The 21,759-nt window shown below is 52.4% G+C and overlaps 3 protein-coding genes across 3 annotated transcripts in view; 1 reads left to right on the plus strand and 2 right to left on the minus strand.

Annotated features, from left to right (window-relative positions):
• The window catches only part of LOC140485885 (protein capicua homolog), a 37,485-nt gene extending 37,347 nt beyond the window's left edge, over window positions 1-138 (plus strand). The window contains exon 7 of the mRNA XM_072584335.1: window positions 5-138. Coding sequence (XP_072440436.1) covers window positions 5-138 — 134 coding nt within the window. The remainder of the gene's footprint in view (window positions 1-4) is intronic.
• Window positions 1-21,759, minus strand: part of cog3 (component of oligomeric golgi complex 3) — a 522,289-nt gene that overhangs the window by 92,179 nt on the left and 408,351 nt on the right. The window lies entirely within an intron of this gene.
• The window catches only part of LOC140485939 (transmembrane protein 145-like), a 25,708-nt gene continuing 4,809 nt past the window's right edge, over window positions 861-21,759 (minus strand). Inside the window, exons 2-5 of the mRNA XM_072584383.1 lie at window positions 13,865-13,939; window positions 12,667-12,744; window positions 6,380-6,466; window positions 861-962 (exon numbers count right to left, since the gene is read on the minus strand). Coding sequence (XP_072440484.1) covers window positions 861-962; window positions 6,380-6,466; window positions 12,667-12,744; window positions 13,865-13,939 — 342 coding nt within the window. The remainder of the gene's footprint in view (window positions 963-6,379; window positions 6,467-12,666; window positions 12,745-13,864; window positions 13,940-21,759) is intronic.

Consider the following 21,759-nt stretch of genomic DNA (forward strand, 5'->3'; position numbering starts at 1 on the left):
CCAGCTGGAGTTGACGTGGAGTTTGCAGGTGAGCTGGAGCCAAGGGCTGTGCGCAAACGGAGCTACACTGGGCAACAAGCAGCTGATTGGTCTATGGACCATGACCAGTTATCAAAGATGGGGCCTTTCTGCCTGTGATTGGCTCCCAGGTAACTGAGCAACTTCAGCTTTCGCACAAAGTCCCGAGAAATGATCAGGTCACTCCCAGCTCAGGAGCTCTCTCTGTTCTCTGCAGTAAAAGTCACTTTACATCTGAAGACGAACCAGCTTATCTTTCCTTCAGTCAATCAGTCACCCTGTGCCTCTCGCAAACCAGGGGCAGCATGCAGAGAAAGGTGACTGAGAAACACTAACCAGCACAAGATTCATCTCAGCAGCTCTTGTGACCGTCAAACTACTGACCTGGATTCCATTTCATTCCCTCCCTCCATAACACCCCCATTTTCTTTCTGACTGACTCTGTACGTGTGCGCACGTGGGTAAGGGCTGTTTATAAGGAGTTTTAACTCGTACAAGGCAACAGTTCCTAATTATTTACCAGTGGCATGAGTCTAATTGCTCACATTACGTCGTTACTCTTGCTAAGTACGGGAACTGGGCACAGGCTTTCTGCACTTAATGGATAAATAAATTGGAAATATCCAGGGCGATCTTTCCAAAGATCTTTTACTGAAAGGTACAAAGATGCCCGGGCACAGTGTCCCTGGGTAACCTTGCGCCAAAAAGCCTTTCCACCCCATCTCCATCCCAACCCCCTGCACTCGCAATTACCCCTCCTCCTTCCTCTGTCTGTCTGTCTGTCTCTCTCTCTCTCTCCCCCTCCCCTCCCAGCTCCTGCCCAGGGTACAGTCTTATCGTGCCTACTGTACCAACGGGCTCTCCTTGGGCAGGCTGTCCTTCCAGCCGTTGCCAGTCTGCCAACCCTCGTCCTCACAAGCAGGACTCTTGAGAGTCCGCTGGCCCTAGAGCAACTCCAGACACAATCTCCCCGTTACTCTCAACGTGGGGTGTCCTCTACATCGGGGAGACAGGACGTCAACTCGCGGAGCGTTTCAGGGAATGTCTCTGGGAAGCATACGCCAAACAATCCCAGCGCCCACTGGCTGACCACTTCAACTCCCCCTCCCACATCCCCCAAGGACATGCAGGCCCTGGGCCTCCTCCACTGCCAAACTCTAGCCGCCCCGACCCCTGGAGGACCCATCTTCCACCTCGGGACCCTCCAACCACACGGCATCAATGTCGATTTCATCTCTTTCCAAATCTCCCCTCCCCCCACCTCATCCCAGATCCAGCCCTCCAACCCAGCACCACCCTCTTACACTGTCCTACCCTGTCCATCATCCTTCCCACCTATCCACTCCACCCTGCACTCTGACCTATCACCTTCTCCCCCACACTTTCATCCCATCGCACTCTCAGCTACCTCCCCCTCCTGTCCCACCCCCTTCCCATTTATCTCTCAGTCCCACGACCCACAAGCCTCATTCCTGATGAAGGGCTTATGCCTGAAACGTTGACTCTCCTGCTCCTCGGATGCTGCCTGACCCACTGTGCTTTTCCAGCACCACACTTTTTAAGTGTGACACAAGTCACACAGAAACCCCCAGGCAGTTGTTCTCCCGAGAGAATTCCTCCATTGCTGGGAGTGGGTGGGGGGGAACAGATGTAGAGAGAGAGAGAGAGAGAGAGACAGAGAGAAAGAGAGGGAGACGGGTGGGGTTGGGGGGAAACCAAGCCTCCTCCATCATGCCAAATACTCCCCACAGCAATTAATTGGTCATGTACTGGATGCAGGTTTGCTCGTTGAGCTGGAAGGTTTGTTTTCAGACGTTTCGTCACCATAGCAGGTAACATTTTCAGTGAGCCTCCGGACGATGCACTGGTGGTGTAGCCCGCTTTCTATTTATATGGTTGCGTTTCCTAGGGTTGGTGACGTCAGTTCCCGTGGTGACATCATTTCCTGTGGTGATGTCATTTCCTCAGGGGGTGGGAAATGGGATCCAAGTCAATGTGTTTGTTGATAGAGTTCCAGTTGGAATGCCATGCTTCTAGGAATTCTCGTGCGTCTCTCTGTTGGGCTTGTCCTCGGACGGATATGTTGTCCCAGTTGAAGTGGTGTCCGTCCTCATGTTATGAAAAACGAACCCTCCAGCTCAGTGAGCAAACCTACATCCAGAACCTCAACCTGAGCTACAAATCTTCTCAAAACTCGCCAATACCTATAGTCATGTTCAGTTCGGTAGCGCCCAACTTCCTTAGAAAACAAAGGTTTGGATTTCAAACTCGCGTCACAAGGGGCTATGGGTTTAATTTTATAACAGGGTTTTAAAAGTCACCAGTATAGCCCCTTCCAGAACTGCATCTTGAAAAGCCAGTCATCTGCCAGAGAGAAAAGAGCAGGTAAAGACAGAGTGAGGGGGCAAATATTCGCAGGTAAAGGGACGGCTGGAAAATGGGGAGCCTTCAGGAATGAGATAACGAGAATCCAGAGAAAGTATATTCCTGTCAGGGTGAAAGGGAAGGCTGGTAGGTGTAGGGAATGCTGGATGACGAAAGAAATTGAAGGTTTGGTTAAGGAAAAGAAGGAAGTGTATGTCAGGTATAGACAAGATAGATCGAGTGAATCCTTAGAAGAGTATAAAGGAAGTAGGAGCATACTTAAGAGGTAAATCAGGAGGGCATAAAGGGGACATGAGATAGCTTTGGCAAATAGAATTAAGGAGAATCCAAAGGGTTTTTACAAATACATTAAGAACAAAAGGGTAACTAGGGAGAGAATAGGGCCCCTCAAAGATCAGCAAGGAGGCCTTTGTGTGGAGCTGAAGAAATTGAGGGAGATACTAAATGATTATTTTGCATCAGTATTTACTGTGGAAAAGGATATGGAAGATATAGACTGTAGGGAAATAGATGGTGACACCTTGCAAAATGTCCAGATTACAGAGGAGGAAGTGCTGGATGTCTTGAAACAGATAAAGGTGGATAAATCCCCAGGACCTGATCAAGTGTACCCGAGAACTTTGTGGGAAGCTAGAGAAGTGATTGCTGGGCCTCTTGCTGAGATATTTGTATCATCGATAGTCACAGGTGAGGTGCCGGAAGACGGGAGGTTGGCAAACATGGTGCCACTGTTTAAGAAGGGCGTTAAAGACAAGCCAGGGAACTATAGACCAGTGAGCGTGACCTCGGTGGTGGGCAAGTTGTTGGAGGGAATCCTGAGGGACAGGATGTACATGTATTTGGAAAGGCAAGGACTGATTCGGGATAGTCAACATGGCTTTGTGCATGGGAAATCATGTCTCATAAACTTGACTGAGTTTTTTGAAGAAGTAACAAAGAGGATTGATGAGGGCAGAGCAGTAGATGTGATCTATATGGACTTCAGTAAGGCGTTCAACAAGGTTCCCCATGGGAGACTGGTTAGCAAGGTTAGATCTCATGGAATACAGGGAGAACTAGCCATGTGGATACAGAACTGGCTCAAAGGTAGAAGACAGAGGGTGGTGGTGGAGGGTTGTTTTTCAGACTGGAGGCCTGTGACCAGTGGAGTGCCACAAGGATCGGTGCTGGGTCCTCTACTTTTGGTCATTTACATAAATGATTTGGATGTGAGCATAAGAGGTACAGTTAGTAAGTTTGCAGATGACACCAAAGTTGGAGGGTGTAGTGGACAGCAAAGAGGGTTACCTCAGATTACAACAGGATCTTGACCAGATGGGCCAATAGGCTGAGAAGTGGCAGATGGAGTTTAATTCAGATAAATGTGAGGTGCTGCATTTTGGGAAAGCAAATCTTAGCAGGACGTATACACTTAATGGTAAGGTCCTAGGGAGTGTTGCTGGAGAAAGAGACCTTGGAGTGCAGGTTCATAGCTCCTTGAAAGTGGAGTCGTAGGTAGATAGGATAGTGAAGAAGGTGTTTGGTATGCTTTCCTTTATTGGTCAGAGTATTGAGTACAGGAGTTGAGAGGTCATGTTGCGGCTGTACAGGACATTGGTTAGGCTACTGTTAGAATATTGCATGCAATTCTGGTCTCCTTCCTATCGGAAAGATGTTGTGAAGCCTGAAAGGGTTCAGAAAAGATTTACAAGGATGTTGCCAGGGTTGGAGGATTTGAGCTATAGGGAGAGGCTGAACAGGCTGGGACTGTTTTCCCTGGAGCGTCGGAGGCTGAGGGGTGACCTTATAGAGGTTTATAAAATCATGTGGGGCATGGATAGGATAAATAGACAAAGTCTTTTCCCTGGGGTCGGGGAGTCCAGAACTAGAGGGGCATAGGTTTAGGGTGAGAGGGGAAAGATATAAAAGAGACCTAAGGGGCAATGTTTTCACATTTAACATTTAAACATTTAAGAGGCATTTGGATGGGTATATGAATATTTGTTTATGTTGTGCTGAGTTAAGAACATGTGAAAACATCGCATCGGGATGAGAAAGTTTATTTTAATAAAAATATAGACTTTTGGGCTCAGTTCAGTGGAGACCCGATTGGAGTCAGTGGTCAGTGCATCACGTTAGATTTCAACCTGGGTACTGACTTGTTCAACAGGAAACGGAATTCAGATTGGTGCTGGACCTGCCAACTCTCCCAGGACAGGGACAGCACGGGGTTAGATACAGAGTAAAGCTCCCTCTACACTGTTCCCCATCAAACACTCCCAGGACAGGGACAGCACAGGGTTAGATACAGAGTAAAGCTCCCTCTACACTGTCCCCCCATCAAACACTCCCAGGACAGGGACAGCACGGGGTTAGATACAGAGTAAAGCTCCCTCTACACTGTCCCCCATCAAACACTCCCAGGGACAGGGACAGCACGGGGTTAGATACAGAGTAAAGCTCCTTCTACACTGTCCCCCCCCCATCAAACACTCCCAGGACAGGGACAGCACGGGGTTAGATACAGAGTAAAGCTCCCTCTACACTGTCCCCCATCAAACACTCCCAGGACAGGGACAGCACAGGGTTAGATACAGAGTAAAGCTCCCTCTACACTGTCCCCCCATCAAACACTCCCAGGACAGGGACAGCACGGGGTTAGATACAGAGTAAAGCTCCCTCTACACTGTCCCCCATCAAACACTCCCAGGACAGGGACAGCACAGGGTTAGATACAGAGTAAAGCTCTCTCTACACTGTCCCCCATCAAACACTCCCAGGGACAGGGACAGCACGGGTTAGATACAGAGTAAAGCTCCCTCTACACTGTCCCCCCCCCATCAAACACTCCCAGGACAGGGACAGCACGGGTTAGATACAGAGTAAAGCTCCTTCTACACTGTCCCCCCCCATCAAACACTCCCAGGACAGGGACAGCATGGGGTTAGATACAGAGTAAAGCTTCCTCTACACTGTCCCCCCATCAAACACTCCCAGGGACAGGGACAGCACGGGGTTAGATACAGAGTAAAGCTCCCTCTACACTGTCCCCCCATCAAACACTCCCAGGGACAGGGACAGCACAGAGTTAGATACAGAGTAAAGCTCCCTCTACACTGTCCCCCCATCAAACACTCCCAGGGACAGGGACAGCACGGGGTTAGATACAGAGTAAAGCTCCCTCTACACTGTCCCCCCATCAAACACTCCCAGGGACAGGGACAGCACGGGGTTAGATACAGAGTAAAGCTCCTTCTACACTGTCCCCCATCAAACACTCCCAGGGACAGGGACAGCACAGAGTTAGATACAGAGTAAAGCTCCCTCTACACTGTCCCCCATCAAACACTCCCAGGACAGGGACAGCACGGGTTAGATACAGAGTAAAGCTCCTTCTACACTGTCCCCCCCCCATCAAACACTCCCAGGACAGGGACAGCACAGGGTTAGATACAGAGTAAAGCTCCCTCTACACTGTCCCCATCAAACACTCCCAGGGACAGCACGGGGTTAGATACAGAGTAAAGCTTCCTCTACACTGTCCCCCCCCCCCCATCAAACACTCCCAGGGACAGGGACAGCACAGGGTTAGATACAGAGTAAAGCTACCTCTACACTGTCCCCCATCAAACACTCCCAGGACAGGGACAGCACAGGGTTAGATACAGAGTAAACCTTCCTCTACACTGTCCCCCATCAAACACTCCCAGGGACAGGGACAGGGAAAGCACAGGGTTAGATACAGAGTAAAGCTTCCTCTACACTGTCCCCCCCATCAAACACTCCCAGGGACAGGGACAGCACGGGGTTAGATACAGAGTAAAGCTCCCTCTACACTGTCCCCCATCAAACACTCTCAGGACAGGGACAGCACGGGGTTAGATACACAGTAAAGCTCCCTCTATGTTGTCCCGCCATCAAACACTCCCAGGACTGGGACAGCACAGGGTTAGATACAGAGTAAAGCTCCCTCTGCTCGTAAAACAAAATCTCTTACCTCACAGCCAGACCAGGTGTAGTGAGTGGTCAGGTTAATAACTTGATTATTATCTGCTCGCAGCACAGATTCCTTCTCGTAACAATCCTGTACCAGGGAGAGAGAGAGAGACAGAGAGAGAGAGGAAGTGAGGATGGCAGATGCTCGAGTGTGAGTCGAAAACTTGGCGCTGGAAAAGCACAGCAGGTCAGGCAGCATCTGAGGAGCAGGAGAGTCCACGTTTCAGGAATTAGCCCTTCATCAGGAATGTTTGGGGGTGGGAGGAAGGGGACTGAGAGATAAATAGGAGCGTGGGTATGGGGCTGAGGCAAAGGTAGCTGGGAAGACAATAGGTATATGGAGGTGGGGGTTAATGGTGATAGGTCGGAGGGGAGGGTGGAGCAGTTACTTGGGGAGGAAGATGCACCAGAGATCTGGGTTCAATTCCTGCTCGGGCGACTGCCTGTGTGGAGTTTGCACATTCTCCCCGTGTCTGCGTGGGTTTCCACCGGGTGCTCCAGTTTCCTCCCACAGTCCAAAGATGTGCAGGTCAGGGTGGATTGCCCGTAGTGTTAGGTGAAGGTGTAAACGGAGGGGAATGGGTCTGGGTGGGTTGCTCTTCGGAGGGTCGGTGTGGACTTGTTGGGCCGAAGGTAAAGCTGGGTAGCTAGGGGAGGTCAAGAGGGCAGTGCCGGGTCGGAGGGTTGGATCTGGGATGAGGTGGGGTCGGGGGAAGGTAGATTTGGAAACTGGTGAAGGCAGCGTTGATGCCCTGCGGTTGGAGGATCCCGAGGGCGGAAGATGAAGAGTTCGTCCTCCAACCGTTGGGTGGCTAGGATTTGGCGATGGAGGCGGCCCAGGACTTGAACCAGACAGAGAGAGAGAGAGAGAAACACAGAGAATCCAAATCACACACTGGGGGTGAACAGAGGGCGGGGGAGGTGATAAGAATGGGGTGGGGTGGGGTGGGGCAGGTGTGCTGGGGCAGGGTTGGGAAGATCAAAGCAGGAGGGGCCAGGGACTGGGGTGGGGAGGGGTCACAGAGTGGTGCTGACCCAGAAGGGTGAGAGATAAAGGTGGAGAAGGAGCTGGGAATGGGTGGAAGGTGTCTCTGGGGTGCGTGGGGGAAATAGAGAGTAATGAGGTTTTTTTGGATGACGCAAAGAGAGAGAGAGAGAGAGAGAGAGAGAGCAAGATGCAGAGATTGGCACAATCGCTGATGGGGAGAGACAGAGAGAGGTCAAGAAAGGCAGGTAAAGGCAGACTCAGAGACAGAGAGGGGACATCAGCCTTTCTAAATCATCACACACTCCCAACAGAGTGGAAATATTTGGCCCAACAAGTTCACACCAACCCTCTGAAGAGTAACCCATTCCCCTATCCTATTACTCTACATTTACCCCTGACTAATGCACCTAGCCTGCACATCTGTGGGCACTATGGGACAATTTAGCACGGCCAATCCACCCTAACGTACACATCCCTGGGCACTATGGGACAATTTAGCATGGCCAATCCACCCTAACCTGCACATCCCCGGACACTATGGGACACTTTAGCACGGCCAATCCACCCTAACCTGTACATCCCTGGGCACTATGGGACAATTTAGCATGGCCAATCCACCCTAACCTGTACATCCCTGGGCACTATGGGACAATTTAGCATGGCCAATCCACCCTAACCTGCACATCCCTGGGCACTATGGGACAATTTAGCATGGCCAATCCACCCTAACCTGCACATCCCTGGGCACTATGGGACAATTTAGCATGGCCAATCCACCCTAACCTGTACATCCCTGGGCACTATGGGACAATTTAGCATGGCCAATCCACCCTAACCTGCACATCCCTGGATACTATGGGACAATTTAGCATGGCCAATCCACCCTAACCTACACATCCCTGGACACTATGGGACAATTTAGCATGGCCAATCCACCCTAACCTGTACATCCCTGGACACTATGGGACAATTTAGCATGGCCAATCCACCCTAACCTGCACATCCCTGGACACTATTGGTCAATTTAGCATGGTCAATCCACCCTAACCTGCACATCCCTGGGCACTATGGGACAATTTAGCACGGCCAATCCACCCTAACCTGTACATCCCTGGACACTATTGGTCAATTTAGCATGGCCAATCCACCCTAACCTGCACATCCCTGGGCACTATGGGACAATTTAGCACGGCCAATCCACCCTAACCTGCACATCCCTGGACACTATGGGACAATTTAGCATGGCCAATCCACCCTAACCTGCACATCCCTGGACACTATAGGACAATTTAGCACGGCCGATCCACCCTAACCTGCACATCCCTGGGCACTATGGGACAATTTAGCATGGCCAATCCACCCTAACCTGCACATCCCTGGACACTATGGGACAATTTAGCATGGCCAATCCACCCTATCATAAACATCCCTGGACACTATTGGTCAATTTAGCATGGCCAATCTACCCTAACCTGCACATCTTTTGTCTGTGGGAGGAACTCGGAGCACCCAGAGGAAGCCCACGCAGACACGGGGAGAATGTGGAAACTCCACACAGACAGTTGCCCTGAGGCTGGAATCAAACCCGGGTCCCTGGTGCTGTGAGGCAGCAGTGCTAACCACTGAGCCACTGTGCTGCTAGAATTCTGAAGATATAATGAGCAGAGTTAAAAGTTGCCCTTTAGGTCTCTTTTATATCTTGCCCCCCTCACCCTAAACCTATGCCCTCTAGTTCTGGACTCCCCGACCCCAGGGAAAAGACTTTACCTATTTACCCTATCCATGCCCCTCATGATTTTATAAACCTCTATAAGGTTACCCCTCAGCCTCCGACGCTCCAGGGAAAACAGACCCAGCCTTTTCAGCCTCTCCCTGTAGCTCAGATCCTCCAACCCTGGCAACATCCTTGTAAATCTTTTTTGAACCCTTTCGAGTTTCACAACATCTTTCTGATAGGAAGGAGACCAGAATTGCACACAATATTCCAACAGTGGCCTAACCAATGTCCTGTACAGCCGCAACATGACCTCCCAACTCCTGTACTCAATACTCTGACCAATAAAGGAAAGTATACCAAACACCTTCTTCACTATCCTATCTACCTGCGACTCCACTTTCAAGGAGCTATGAACCTGCACTCCAAGGTCTCTTTGTTCAACACACTCCCGAGGACCTTACCATTAAGTGTATAAGTCCTGCTAAGATTTGCTTTCCCAAAATGCAGCACCTCACATTTATCTGAATTAAACTCCATCTGCCACTTCTCAGCCCATTGGCCCATCTGGTCCAGATCCTGTTGTAATCTGAGGTAACCCTCTTCGCTGACCACTACACCTCCAATTTTGGTGTCATCTGCAAACTTACTAACTGTCCCTCTTTTGCTCACATCCAAATCATTTATGTAAATGTCAAGAAGCAGTAGAACCCAGCACCGATCCTTGTGGCACTCCACTGGTCACAGGCCTCCAGTCTGAAAAACAACCCTCCACCACCACCTTCTGTCTTCTACCTTTGAGCCAGTTCTGTATCCAAATGGCTAGTTCTCCCTATATTCCATGAGATCTAACCTTGCTAACCAGTCTCCCATGGGGAACCTTGTCGAACGCCTTACTGAAGTCCATATAGATCCCATCTACCACTCTGCCCTCATCAATCCTCTTTGTTACTTCTTCAAAAAACTCAATCAAGTTTGTGAGACATGATTTCCCACGCACAAAGCCATGTTGACCATCCCGAATCAGTCCTTGCCTTTCCAAATACATGTACATCCTGTCCCTCAGGATTCCCTCCAACAACTTGCCCACCACCGACATCAGGCTCACTGGTCTATAGTTCCCTGACTTGTCCTTACCACCCTTCTTAAACAGTGGCACCACGTTTGCCAACCTCCAGTCTTCCGGCACCTCACCTGTGACTATCGATGATACAAGTATCTCAGCAAGAGGCCCAGCAATCACTTCTCTAGCTTCGCACAGAGTTCTCGGGTACACCTGATCAGGTCCTGGGGATTTATCCACCTTTACCCAATTCAAGACATCCAGCACTTCCTCCTTTGAAATGTGGACATTTGGAAGATGTCACCATCTATTTCCCTACATTCTATATCTTCCATATCCTTTTCCACAGTAAATACTGATGCAAAATATTCATTTCGTATCTTTCCCATTTTCTGCGGCTCCACAAAAAGGCCGCCTTGCTGATCTTTGAGGGGCCCTATTCTCTCCCTCGTTACCCTTTTGTCCTTAATGTATTTGTAAAGACCCTTTGGATTCTCCTTAATTCTATTTGCCAAAGCTATCTCATGTCCGCATTTTGCCCTCCTGATTTCCCTCTTAAATATACTCCTACTGCCTTTATACTCTTCTAAGGATTCACTCGATGTATTTTCTCTATACCTTACATATGCTTCCTTCCTTTTCTTAACCAAACCCTCAATTTCTTTCACGACCTGGTTGAAGATCTTCAGAGCAGAGGAAATGACCTGGGAGTTGCAGTGGGACAGGGACTCCCTGAGATTCTTGTAGAGAGAGGAGGAAAACTTCTTCAAGGCAGGCATCCTTGCAAGAGGATTCGCAGTAGGGTTAAAATCAACGAGGTAAACACAATGACTGCAGATGCTGGAAACCAGGTTCTGGATTAGTGGTGAATCTCAGGGAGTCCCTCTCCCACTGCAACTCCCAGGTCATTTCCTCTGCCCTGAAGCTCTTCAACCATGTCGTGAAACAAACTCGCTCCCACAGCCACATTTGCTTATGCTACTCTCTCCCCACCCCCACCCTCCTCTAGCTTATCTCTCCACGCTTCAGGCTCACTGCCTTTATTCCTGATGAAGGGCTTTTGCCCGAAACGTCGATTTCGAAGCTACTTGGATGCTGCCTGAACTGCTGTGCTCTTCCAGCACCACTAATCCAGAATCTGGTTTCCAGCATCTGCAGTCATTGTGTTTACCTCAACTTCTTTAGTCATCCAGCATTCCCTATACCTACCAGCCTTCCCTTTCACCCTGACAGGGATATACTTTCTCTGGATTCTCGTTATCTCATTCCTGAAGGCTTCTCATTTTCCAGCCGGCCCTTTACCTGCGAACATCTGCCCCCAATCAGCTTTCGAAAGTTCTTGCCTAATACCGTCAAAATTGGCCTTCCTCCAATTTAGAACTTCAACTTTTAGATCTGCTCTATCCTTTTCCATCACTATTTTAAATCTAATAGAATTATGGTCACTGGCCCCAAAGTGCTCCCCCACTGACACCTCAGTCACCTGCCCTGCCTTATTTCCCAAGAGTAGGTCAGGTTTTGCACCTTCTCTAATAGGTACATCCACATACTGAACCAGAAAATTGTCTTGTACACACTTAACAAATTTCTCTCCACCTAAACCTTTAACACTATGGGGGTCTATAATACAATCCCAATAAGGTGATCATCCCTTTCTTATTTCTCAGTTCCACCCAAATAACTTCCCTGGATGTATTTCCAGGAATACCCTCCCACAGCACAGCTGTAATGCTATCCCTTATCAAAAATGCCATTCCCCCTCCTCTCTTGCCTCCCTTTCTGTCCTTCCTGTAGCATTTGTATCCTGGAACATTAAGCTGCCAGTCCTGTCCCATCCCTAAGCCATGTTTCTGTAATTGCTATGATCCCAGTCCCATGTTCCTAACCATGAGTCCATCTGCCTTCCCTGTTAGGCCCCTTGCATTGAAATAAATGCAGTTTAATTTCTCTGTCCTACCTTGTCCCTGCCTGCCCTGACTGTTTGACGTCTTGAGCATGGGACACAAAAGCTTAATGCGTCAGGGCAGCAAGGAATTCGGAAGGCAAAATGGTATCTCGGCCTTTACCGCCAAAGGGTTGGAGTTTAATAAACACAGGGATGTCCTGTTACAACTGAGGTCCAGGCCTTTGTGGGGCCATACCCGGAAGGTCCCTGTTCAAGAAAGGACAGACTGTCATTTGCAAAAGGGATACCTGGGATGAAGGGGTTGGCCTATCGAGAACAGGTTTGGCCTTTATTCGAGTGAGGTTCAGAAGAATATAGGGTGATCTTATTGAAAGACACTAGATTGAGGGCAGTGGGGGGGTGGGGGGGGGCGAGGTATCCTGAGAAGGTGTAATCCATTCGCCAGGGGAATGTCTAACACAGAGTTACAGGTTAAAGAGGAGACTCATCTGAAACTGAGACGCGAAGGAATATTTTTCCCAGAGGACAGCGAATGTCTGGAGATCTCTACACCACCTCCCCCCCCACCCGCCCCCGAGAGTTGTAGGAGGATAGATCAATGAAAGTACTTCACTGACCAGGTCATCCTTCTGGTAAACAGCAGGCCACTGCGTCACTTCGTCGAAATAAAGCAAGATGTTCTGGCAACAATTCGCCTGCAGAGACAGAAATGACAGAATTACGGACATGCCGGAGGGTAGGCCCAGCCAGGACAGAGGGGATGGGGGTCTGGGTGTGAGCTGGGGGTCTACGTGACCCGGCCACCTACACCAGGCCTCTACCCACCACCACCCTCCCGGTTCTGTCTCCACCGACCGCAAGACGAAAGGTTAAAGGTTTCGCAGGAAAACACGGAGTTCGTGAGGGAGGGGTTTCAGGGACTAAGCCTCCCCCCGCCCCGCACCACGTCTCCCCGATGCACACATGGCAACAGTGAAAGTGAGGCTGGGGTTCATCTCTCCCCCCCCCACCCCAGACCTGCCCAGGTCATTGTCAGAAGGTGATCAGAGCCTAGAACATCCAAAAAAGTCGGGGGGGGGGGGGGGCACTCAGTCAAGTTCCCCTGGTAACACGGGGCCCTATCCCTGGGCAAACAGGCAGGGTGGGTTCCCATAGTAACCTGGGGCCCAGTTCCCCAGAACGAACCCTGGGCCTGGTTCCCATAGTAACCCAGCGCCCAGTTCCTCAGAGCGAACCCCACAGCCTAGTTCCCCAGAGCAAACCCTGGGCCTAGTTCCCATAGTAACTTGGGGCCCAGTTCCCTAGAGCGAACCCCGGGTCTGGCTCCCATAGTAACCCAGGGCCCGGAATCCCAGAGCAAACCCTGGGCCTATTTCCCATAGTAACCCTGGGCCCAGTTCCTCAGAGGGAACCCCAAGGCCTCGTTCCCATAGTAACCAAGGGCCTGATTCCCCAGAGCGAACCCCAGGGCCTAGTTCCCATAATAACGTGGGGCCCGAAATGCCAGAACGAACACCAGGCCTGGTTCATCACAGCAAACACTAGACCTCATCTCCACAATAACCTGAGGCCCGGTTCCCCAGAGCGAACCCCAGGGCTCGGTTCCCCAGAGTGAACACCAGGCTCGTTCCCTTGTAACTGCCTGCTCAGGTTAGAGGCCAGACGAATGTCCACATCCTCTCCTGCTTGGTGAGCGCACGCAAACCTCAGAGTTCAAACATTCCTGTTTCCCTCGTCATGCTCCGAGTGCTGACACCTCGGAGAACCCTTCACCTGAACGAACAGACACTCCCTCGCTCCCAGAACCTCACTCACCTCTGGGTACTTGAAGTGGAATTGAAGCCTCCCATAGTCGGATAGGAAACAGAATCTCGTCAGGAACACCCAGTCCTGGGAGGGAGAGAAACAGGGAATGGGAGGGGGCAGAGGTCAGAAAGGGTCTCCCTCAATCCCCCAGCCCCCTGCTGCACCCCCAACTCTCTGCCAGAGAGACCTGCAATCAGAGAGAGATTTCACCTAGGCCACTGTCCATTCAGCCCATCTCCCCCTGCCTGACCACCACCCTACACTCAATATCAACGCTTCAGTAATATTGCAATGGAGGCCTCTCATCCACTGACAGCTTTACTCAGGCCTATCGACCGGGGGGGGGCATTGCTACGGACTTCAGAAAAGCACTCAATCCTGATCTGCCCTGGATTCAGACGTTGATGAGCTGACCACCCACTTACTGACCACCCTGTGCATACACACACACACACACACACACACACACACACACACAGCCTCCAGGAAGACAGAGCCCATCAAGGAGAATGTCCTGGGCTCCCAGGCCACACTCCACCCTCTCTCGGGGCTTTGCAAATCCCGGCCGAGCAGCCCGGGACAGGTCAGGGGGCATCTGGCGCTGCCATAGGATCCTCAGAGAAGGAGTCTTCACCTGGCTGGTATGGCCTGAAAGGGGCATCATAGTGTGAGACCAGTGAAAGAGCAAGATCTCAGTCACCATCCTATACCTCAGGACCCTTGGAGCCTGGCGCTCTTACCACATAGAGTCATAGAGATGTACAGCACAGAAAAAGACTCTTCAGTCCAACTTGCCCGTGCCAACCAGATATCCTAATCTCATCTATTCCCATTTGCCAGCACCCAGCCCATATCCCTCCAAACCCTTCCTGTTCATATACCCATCCAGATGCCTTTTAAATGCTGTAATTGTACCAGCCTCCACCACATCCTCTGGCAGCTCATTCCATACACGTACCACCATCTGTGTGAAAAGGTTGCCCCGTAGGTCTCTTTTATATCTTTCTCCTCTCACCCTAAACCTATGGCCCTCTAGTTCTGGACTCCCCGACCCCAGGGAAAAGACCTCATCTATTTATCCTATCCATGCCCCTCATAATTCTTTAAACCTCTATAAGATCACCCCTCAGCCTCCGACGCTCCAGGGAAAACAGCCCCAGCCTGTTCAGCCTCTCCCTGTAGCTCAAATCCTCCAACCCTGGCAACATCCTTGTAAATCTTTTCTGAACCCTTTCAAGTTTCACAACATCTTTCCGATAGGAAGGAGACCAGAATTGCACGCAATATTCCAACAGTGGCCTAACCAATGTCCTGTACAGCCGCAACATGACCTCCCAACTCCTGTACTCAATACTCTGACCAATAAAGGAAAGTATACCAAACACCTTCTTCACGATCCTATCTACCTGCGACTCCACTTTCAAGGAGCTATGAACCTGCACTCCAAGGTCTCTCTGTTCAGCAACACTCCCTAGGACCTTACCATTAAGTGTATAAGTCCTGCTAAGATTTGCTTTCCCAAAATGCAGCACCTCACATTTATCTGAATTAAACTCCATCTGCCACTTCTCAACCCATTGGCCCATCTGGTCCAGATCCTGTTGTAATCTGAGGTAACCCTCTTCGCTGTCCACTACACCTTCAATTTCGGTGTCATCTGCAAACTTACTAACAGTACCTCTTACGCTCACATCCAAATCATTTATGTAAATAAATGTCCTGTTAGAAACTACTAGCATCATGTTATGTGGCCTGGGGAGTGTCTGGTGAGTCCAATTCCATCGATGGTGCAGCAGATGTCTATCAGACCCTTGAATACCACGCTATCTACACCCTCTTGCCCCTCCTGCGAGAATAGACCATGCAGATGGGCACTGAGGGAGGTGGGGGGGGGGTGGACAGATGCCGAAAGACCGCCACCCTGTCAGCTTCGGGATTGGCGGCACCTACTTCCTGCTCCCTATGCCCCCGCGCACGGAACACCGGCGCTTTGCTGCTTGTGGGATCTTGCTGTGCACTTCTTGGCTGCCGAAGCTCCCGCCCGTCAGGGACAGTGACCAGAGCTCAAAGGCGTTCCCCCGCCCTGTAAACGCTCCGACTCCCACTGGTGGCACAGTTGGGTCGCTACGCAAATGCAAGTCCTCCCTTCTCATTTAAACCACCCTCGCTCCCCCCACCCTGACATTCACTGGTGAGTGCACGGCAGGTGGGGGTGAGGAGGGTTGCCTGTGTCTCCTCCCGCTCTCCCCACTCCCGCCAAAACCCCACACAGACTGACAACTCCTCACACAACACAGGGTCTCGGGCCTGCTCTAGGCCGCAGTTGCTAGGATATCTGAGAAGGCTTTAAACTAATAATGAGCCTCTGAAAGGACTCATCAGGGCTCCGCGATGCAGGATCCAGTGACAGGGAAGCTAATGAGGGGATCATGACAGCGATTTCACTGGGGAATGGCTGCAACAAGTTACATTGACCTAGCACCTTCATGGCTGTACCTCCATCACTGTGATTCCCATGGAGAGAGGGGGAGAGAGAGAGAGAGTGAGAGAGAGTGATGTGGGGAGGGGAGCAGAAAGAGAGAGAGAGAGAGTGAAAGAGAGAGAGACAGACAGAGAGGCAAACAGATAAAGGGATTGCTTTCAGACCAGTTAAGGAACGGCTGCCATTGTGGGGGGAGTGCTGGGAATTGGAGATGCAGAGTTAGAGGAGATCTCACAGGGTTATAGGGTCAGGGGTTACAGAGATAGGGAGGGGGTGTAGGGGCTGGAGGGGGTTGCAGAGATAGGGAGGGGGTGTAGGGGCTGGAGGGGGTTGCAGAGATAGGGAGGGGGTGTAGGGGCTGGAGGGGGTTACAGAGATAGGGAGGGGGTGTAGGGTCTGGAGGGGGTTACAGAGATAGGGAGGGAGTGTAGGGGCTGGAGGAGTAGACAGAGATAGGGAGGGGGTGTAGGGGCTGGAGGGGGTTACAGAGATAGGGAGGGGGTGTAGGGTCTGGAGGGGGTTACAGAGATAGGGAGGGGGTGTAATGGCTGGAGGGGGTTACAGAGATAGGGAGGGGGTGAAGGGACTGGAGGGGGTTACAGAGATAGGGAGGGGGTGTAGGGGCTGGAGGGGGTTACAGAGATAGGGAGGGGGTGAAGGGACTGGAGGGGGTTACAGAGATAGGAAGGGGGTGAAGGGGCTGGAGGGGGTTACAGAGATAGGGAGGGGGTGTAGGGGCTGGAGGGGGTTACAGAGATAGGGAGGGGGGTGTAGGGGCTGGAGGGGGTTACAGAGATAGGGAGGGGGTGTAGGGGCTGGAGGGGGTTACAGAGATAGGGAGGGGGTGTAGGGGCTGGAGGGGGTTACAGAGATAGGGAGGGAGTGTAGGGGCTGGAGGGGGTTACAGAGATAGGGAGGGGGTGAAGGGACTGGAGGGGGTTACAGAGATAGGGAGGGGGTGTAGGGACTGGAGGGGGTTACAGAGATAGGGAGGGGGTGTAGGGGCTGGAGGGGGTTACAGAGATAGGGAGGGTGTGTAGGGGCTGGAGGGGGTTACAGAGATAGGGAGGGGGTGTAGGGGCTGGAGGGGGTTACAGAGATAGGGAGGGGGTGTAGGGGCTGAAGGAGGTTACAGAGATAGGGAGGGGTGTAGGTGCTGGAGGGGGTTACAGAGACAGGAAGGGGGTGTAGGGGCTGGAGGGGGTTACAGAGATAGGGAGGGGGTGTAGGGGCCTGGAGGGGGTTACAGAGATAGGGAGGGGTGTAGGATATGACCAGATATATCTGTATCTAACCCCGTGCTGTCCCTGTCCTGGGAGTGTTTGATGGGGGACAGTGTAGAGGGAGCTTTACTCTGTATCTAACCCTGTGCTGTCCCTGTCCTGGGAGTGTCTGATGGGGGGACAGTGTAGTGAGAGCTTTACTCTGTATCTAACCCCGTGCTGTCCCTGTCCCTGGGAGTGTTTAATGGGGGACAGTGTAGAGGGATCTTTACTCTGTATCTAACCCCGTGCTGTCCCTGTCCCTGGGAGTGTTTGATGGGGGGACAGTGTAGAGGGAGCTTTACTCTGTATCTAACCCCATGCTGTCCCTGTCCTGGGAGTGTTTAATGGGGGACAGTGTAGAGGGATCTTTACTCTGTATCTAACCCCGTGCTGTCCCTGTCCCTGGGAGTGTTTGATGGGGGACAGTGTAGAGGGAGCTTTACTCTGTATCTAACCCTATTCTGTCCATGTCCGGGGAATGTTTGATGGGGGACAGTGTAGAGGGAGCTTTACTCTGTATCTAACCCCGTGCTGTCCCTGTCCCTGGGAGTGTTTGATGGGGGGACAGTGTAGAGGGAGCTTTACTCTGTATCTAACCCCATTCTGTCCATGTCCTGGGAGTGTTTGATGGGGGACAGTGTAGAGGGAGCTTTACTCTGTGGCTAACCCCGTACTGTCCCTGTCTCTGGGAGTGTTTGATGGGGGACAGTGTAGAGAGAGCTTTACTCTGTATCTAACCCCGTGCTGTCCCTGTCCCGGGGAATGTTTGATGGAGGGACAGTGTATAGGAAGCTTTACTCTGTATCTAACCCTGTGCTGTCCCTGCCCTGGGAGTGTTTGATGGGGGGGACAGTGTAGAGGGAGCTTTACTCTGTATCTAACCCCGCGCTGCCCCTGTCCTGGGAGTGTTTGATGGGGGACAGTGTAGAGGGAGCTTTACTCTGTATCTAACCCCGTGCTGTCCCTGTCCTGGGAGTGTCTGATGGGGGGACAGTGTAGTGGGAGCTTTACTCTGTATCTAACCCCGTGCTGTCCCTGTCCCTGGGAGTGTTTGATGGGGGGACAGTGTAGAGGGAGCTTTACTCTGTATCTAACCCCATGCTGTCCCTGTCCTGGGAGTGTTTAATGGGGGACAGTGTAGAGGGATCTTTACTCTGTATCTAACCCCGTGCTGTCCCTGTCCCTGGGAGTGTTTGATGGGGGACAGTGTAGAGGGAGCTTTACTCTGTATCTAACCCTATTCTGTCCATGTCCTGGGAATGTTTGATGGGGGGACAGTGTAGAGGGAGCTTTACTCTGTATCTAACCCCGTGCTGTCCCTGTCCCTGGGAGTGTTTGATGGGGGGACAGTGTAGAGGGAGCTTTACTCTGTATCTAACCCCATTCTGTCCATGTCCTGGGAGTGTTTGATGGGGGACAGTGTAGAGGGAGCTTTACTCTGTGGCTAACCCCGTACTGTCCCTGTCTCTGGGAGTGTTTGATGGGGGACAGTGTAGAGAGAGCTTTACTCTGTATCTAACCCCGTGCTGTCCCTGTCCCGGGGAATGTTTGATGGAGGACAGTGTATAGGAAGCTTTACTCTGTATCTAACCCTGTGCTGTCCCTGCCCTGGGAGTGTTTGATGGGGGGGGACAGTGTAGAGGGAGCTTTACTCTGTATCTAACCCCGCGCTGCCCCTGTCCTGGGAGTGTTTGATGGGGGACAGTGTAGAGAGAGCTTTACTCTGTATCTAACCCCGTGCTGTCCCTGTCCTGGGAGTGTTTGATGGGGGACAGTGTAGAGAGAGCTTTACTCTGTATCTAACCCCGTGCTGTCCCTGTCCCTGGGAGTGTTTGATGGGGGGACAGTGTAGAGGGAGCTTTACTCTGTATCTAACCCCGTGCTGTCCCTGTCCCTGGGAGTGTTTGATGGGGGACATTGTAGAGAGAGCTTTACTCTGTATCTAACCCCGTGCTGTCCCTGTCCCTGGGAGTGTTTGATGGGGGACAGTGTAGAGAGAGCTTTTCTCTGTATCTAACCCCGTGCTGTCCCTGTCCTGGGAGTGTTTGATGGGGGACAGTGTAGAGGGAGCTTTACTCTGTATCTAACCCCGTGCTGTCCCTGTCCCTGGGAGTGTTTGATGGGGGGACAGTGTAGAGGGAGCTTTACTCTGTATCTAACCCCGTGCTGTCCCTGTCCCTGGGAGTGTTTGATGGGGGGACAGTGTAGAGTGAGCTTTACTCTGTATCTAACCCTGTGCTGCCCCTGTCCCTGGGAGTGTTTGATGGGGGACAGTGTAGAGTGAGCTTGACTCTGTATCTAACCCCGTGCTGTCCCTGTCCCTGTCCCTGTCCCTGTCCCGGGGGGTGTTTGATGGGGACATGGCCGTGTTGTTATTCGCTCTGACCTGCATCCTGCTGTAATTTATACAAATTGCCATTTCTTTTGTCGGCCTTGCGTTGCCATGGAGACTGGGCCTTGGTTACGGGACTAGGCCTTTGCGTCTCTCTGTCACTGAGAGTTTCCAGTCTCCACCGAACACAAACACAGAAAGCCCAATGGTTCCTGGCACACGGTCTCTTCCCACAACCAATCCTGACCTCCCCATACCCAAAAACCACCATGTGGCAGGACGCTCATGGAGGGAGCTCACAGGGTGCAACTGGGAGGGACAGGAGGCAGACAGGAAGGAGGGGAGGGAGAAACAGGGGTGAAGAGGGAGAAGGGGGGGGCGAGGGGGAGGGGGAGAGCGAGGGGGTGAAGGGAGAGAGCAAGGGGGAAATGGGGGAAGGGAGAAAGCAAGGGGGAAGTGGGGGAAGGGAGTGCGAGGGGGGGTAGAGAGATAGTGAAGGGGGGAGAGGGAGAGTGAGGGGGGTAAAGAGGGAGTGCGGGGGAGAGGGAGAGTTGGGGGAGAGGGAGAGTAAAGATGGAGTGTGGGGGGGGGAGAGGGAGAGTTGGGGGAGAAGGGAGAGTAAAGAGGGAGTGTGGGGGGGAGAGGGAGAGTTGGGGGAGAAGGGAGAGTAAAGAGGGAGTGTGGGGGGGGGGAGAGGGAGAGTGGGGGGAGAGGGAGAGTAAAGAGGGAGTGTGGGGGGGAGAGGGAGAGTTGGGGGAGAAGGGAGAGTAAAGAGGGAGTGTGGGGGGGGGGAGAGGGAGAGTGGGGGGAGAAGGGAGAGTTGGGGGAGAGGGAGAGTAAAGAGGGAGTGTGGGGGGGAGAGGGAGAGTGGGGGGAGAAGGGAGAGTAAAGAGGGAGTGTGGGGGGGAGAGGGAGAGTGGGGGGAGAAGGGAGAGTAAAGAGGGAGTGTGGGGGGGAGAGGGAGAGTTGGGGGAGAAGGGAGAGTAAAGAGGGAGTGTGGGGGGGGGGGAAGAGGGAGAGTTGGGGGAGAAGGGAGAGTAAAGAGGGAGTGTGGGGGGGGGGAGAGGGAGAGTGGGGGGAGAGGGAGAGTAAAGATGGAGTGTGGGGGGGGGAGAGGGAGAGTTGGGGGAGAAGGCAGAGTAAAGATGGAGTGTGGGGGGGGAGAGGGAGAGTTGGGGGAGAAGGGAGAGTAAAGAGGGAGTGTGGGGGGGGGGAGAGGGAGAGTGGGGGGAGAAGGGAGAGTAAAGAGGGAGTGTGGGGGGGGAGAGGGAGAGTGGGGGGAGAAGGGAGAGTAAAGAGGGAGTGTGGGGGGGGAGAGGGAGAGTGGGGGGAGAAGGGAGAGTAAAGAGGGAGTGTGGGGGGGGAGAGGGAGAGTTGGGGGAGAAGGGAGAGTAAAGAGGAGTGTGGGGGGGGGGGAGAGGGAGAGTGGGGGGGAGAGGGGAGAGTAAAGAGGGAGTGTGGGGGGGGGGAGAGGGAGAGTGGGGGGAGAGGGAGAGTTGGGGGAGAGGGAGAGTAATGAGGGAGTGTGGGGGGGGGAGAGGGAGAGTGGGGGGTGTGGGAGAGTTGGGGGAGAGGGAGTGTAAAGAGGGAGTGTGGGGGGGGGGGGGGAGTGGGGGGGAGGGGTGAGTTGGGGAGTGGGAGAGTAAGAGGGAGTGTGGGGGGGGGGAGAGGGAGAGTGGGGGGAGAGGGAGAGCAAGGCGGTAGAGGAATAGCGAAGGGGGAGAGGGAGAGTGAAGGTCAGGAGAGGGAGGGCGAGGGGGTGAGAGGGAGAGTGAGGAGGGGGAGGGAAGGTGGGGGGAGAGAGAGAATGAAGGGGTGAGCGAGA

Source organism: Chiloscyllium punctatum, chromosome 15 (assembly GCF_047496795.1).
Source record: "Chiloscyllium punctatum isolate Juve2018m chromosome 15, sChiPun1.3, whole genome shotgun sequence".
Taxonomy (NCBI): domain Eukaryota; kingdom Metazoa; phylum Chordata; class Chondrichthyes; order Orectolobiformes; family Hemiscylliidae; genus Chiloscyllium; species Chiloscyllium punctatum.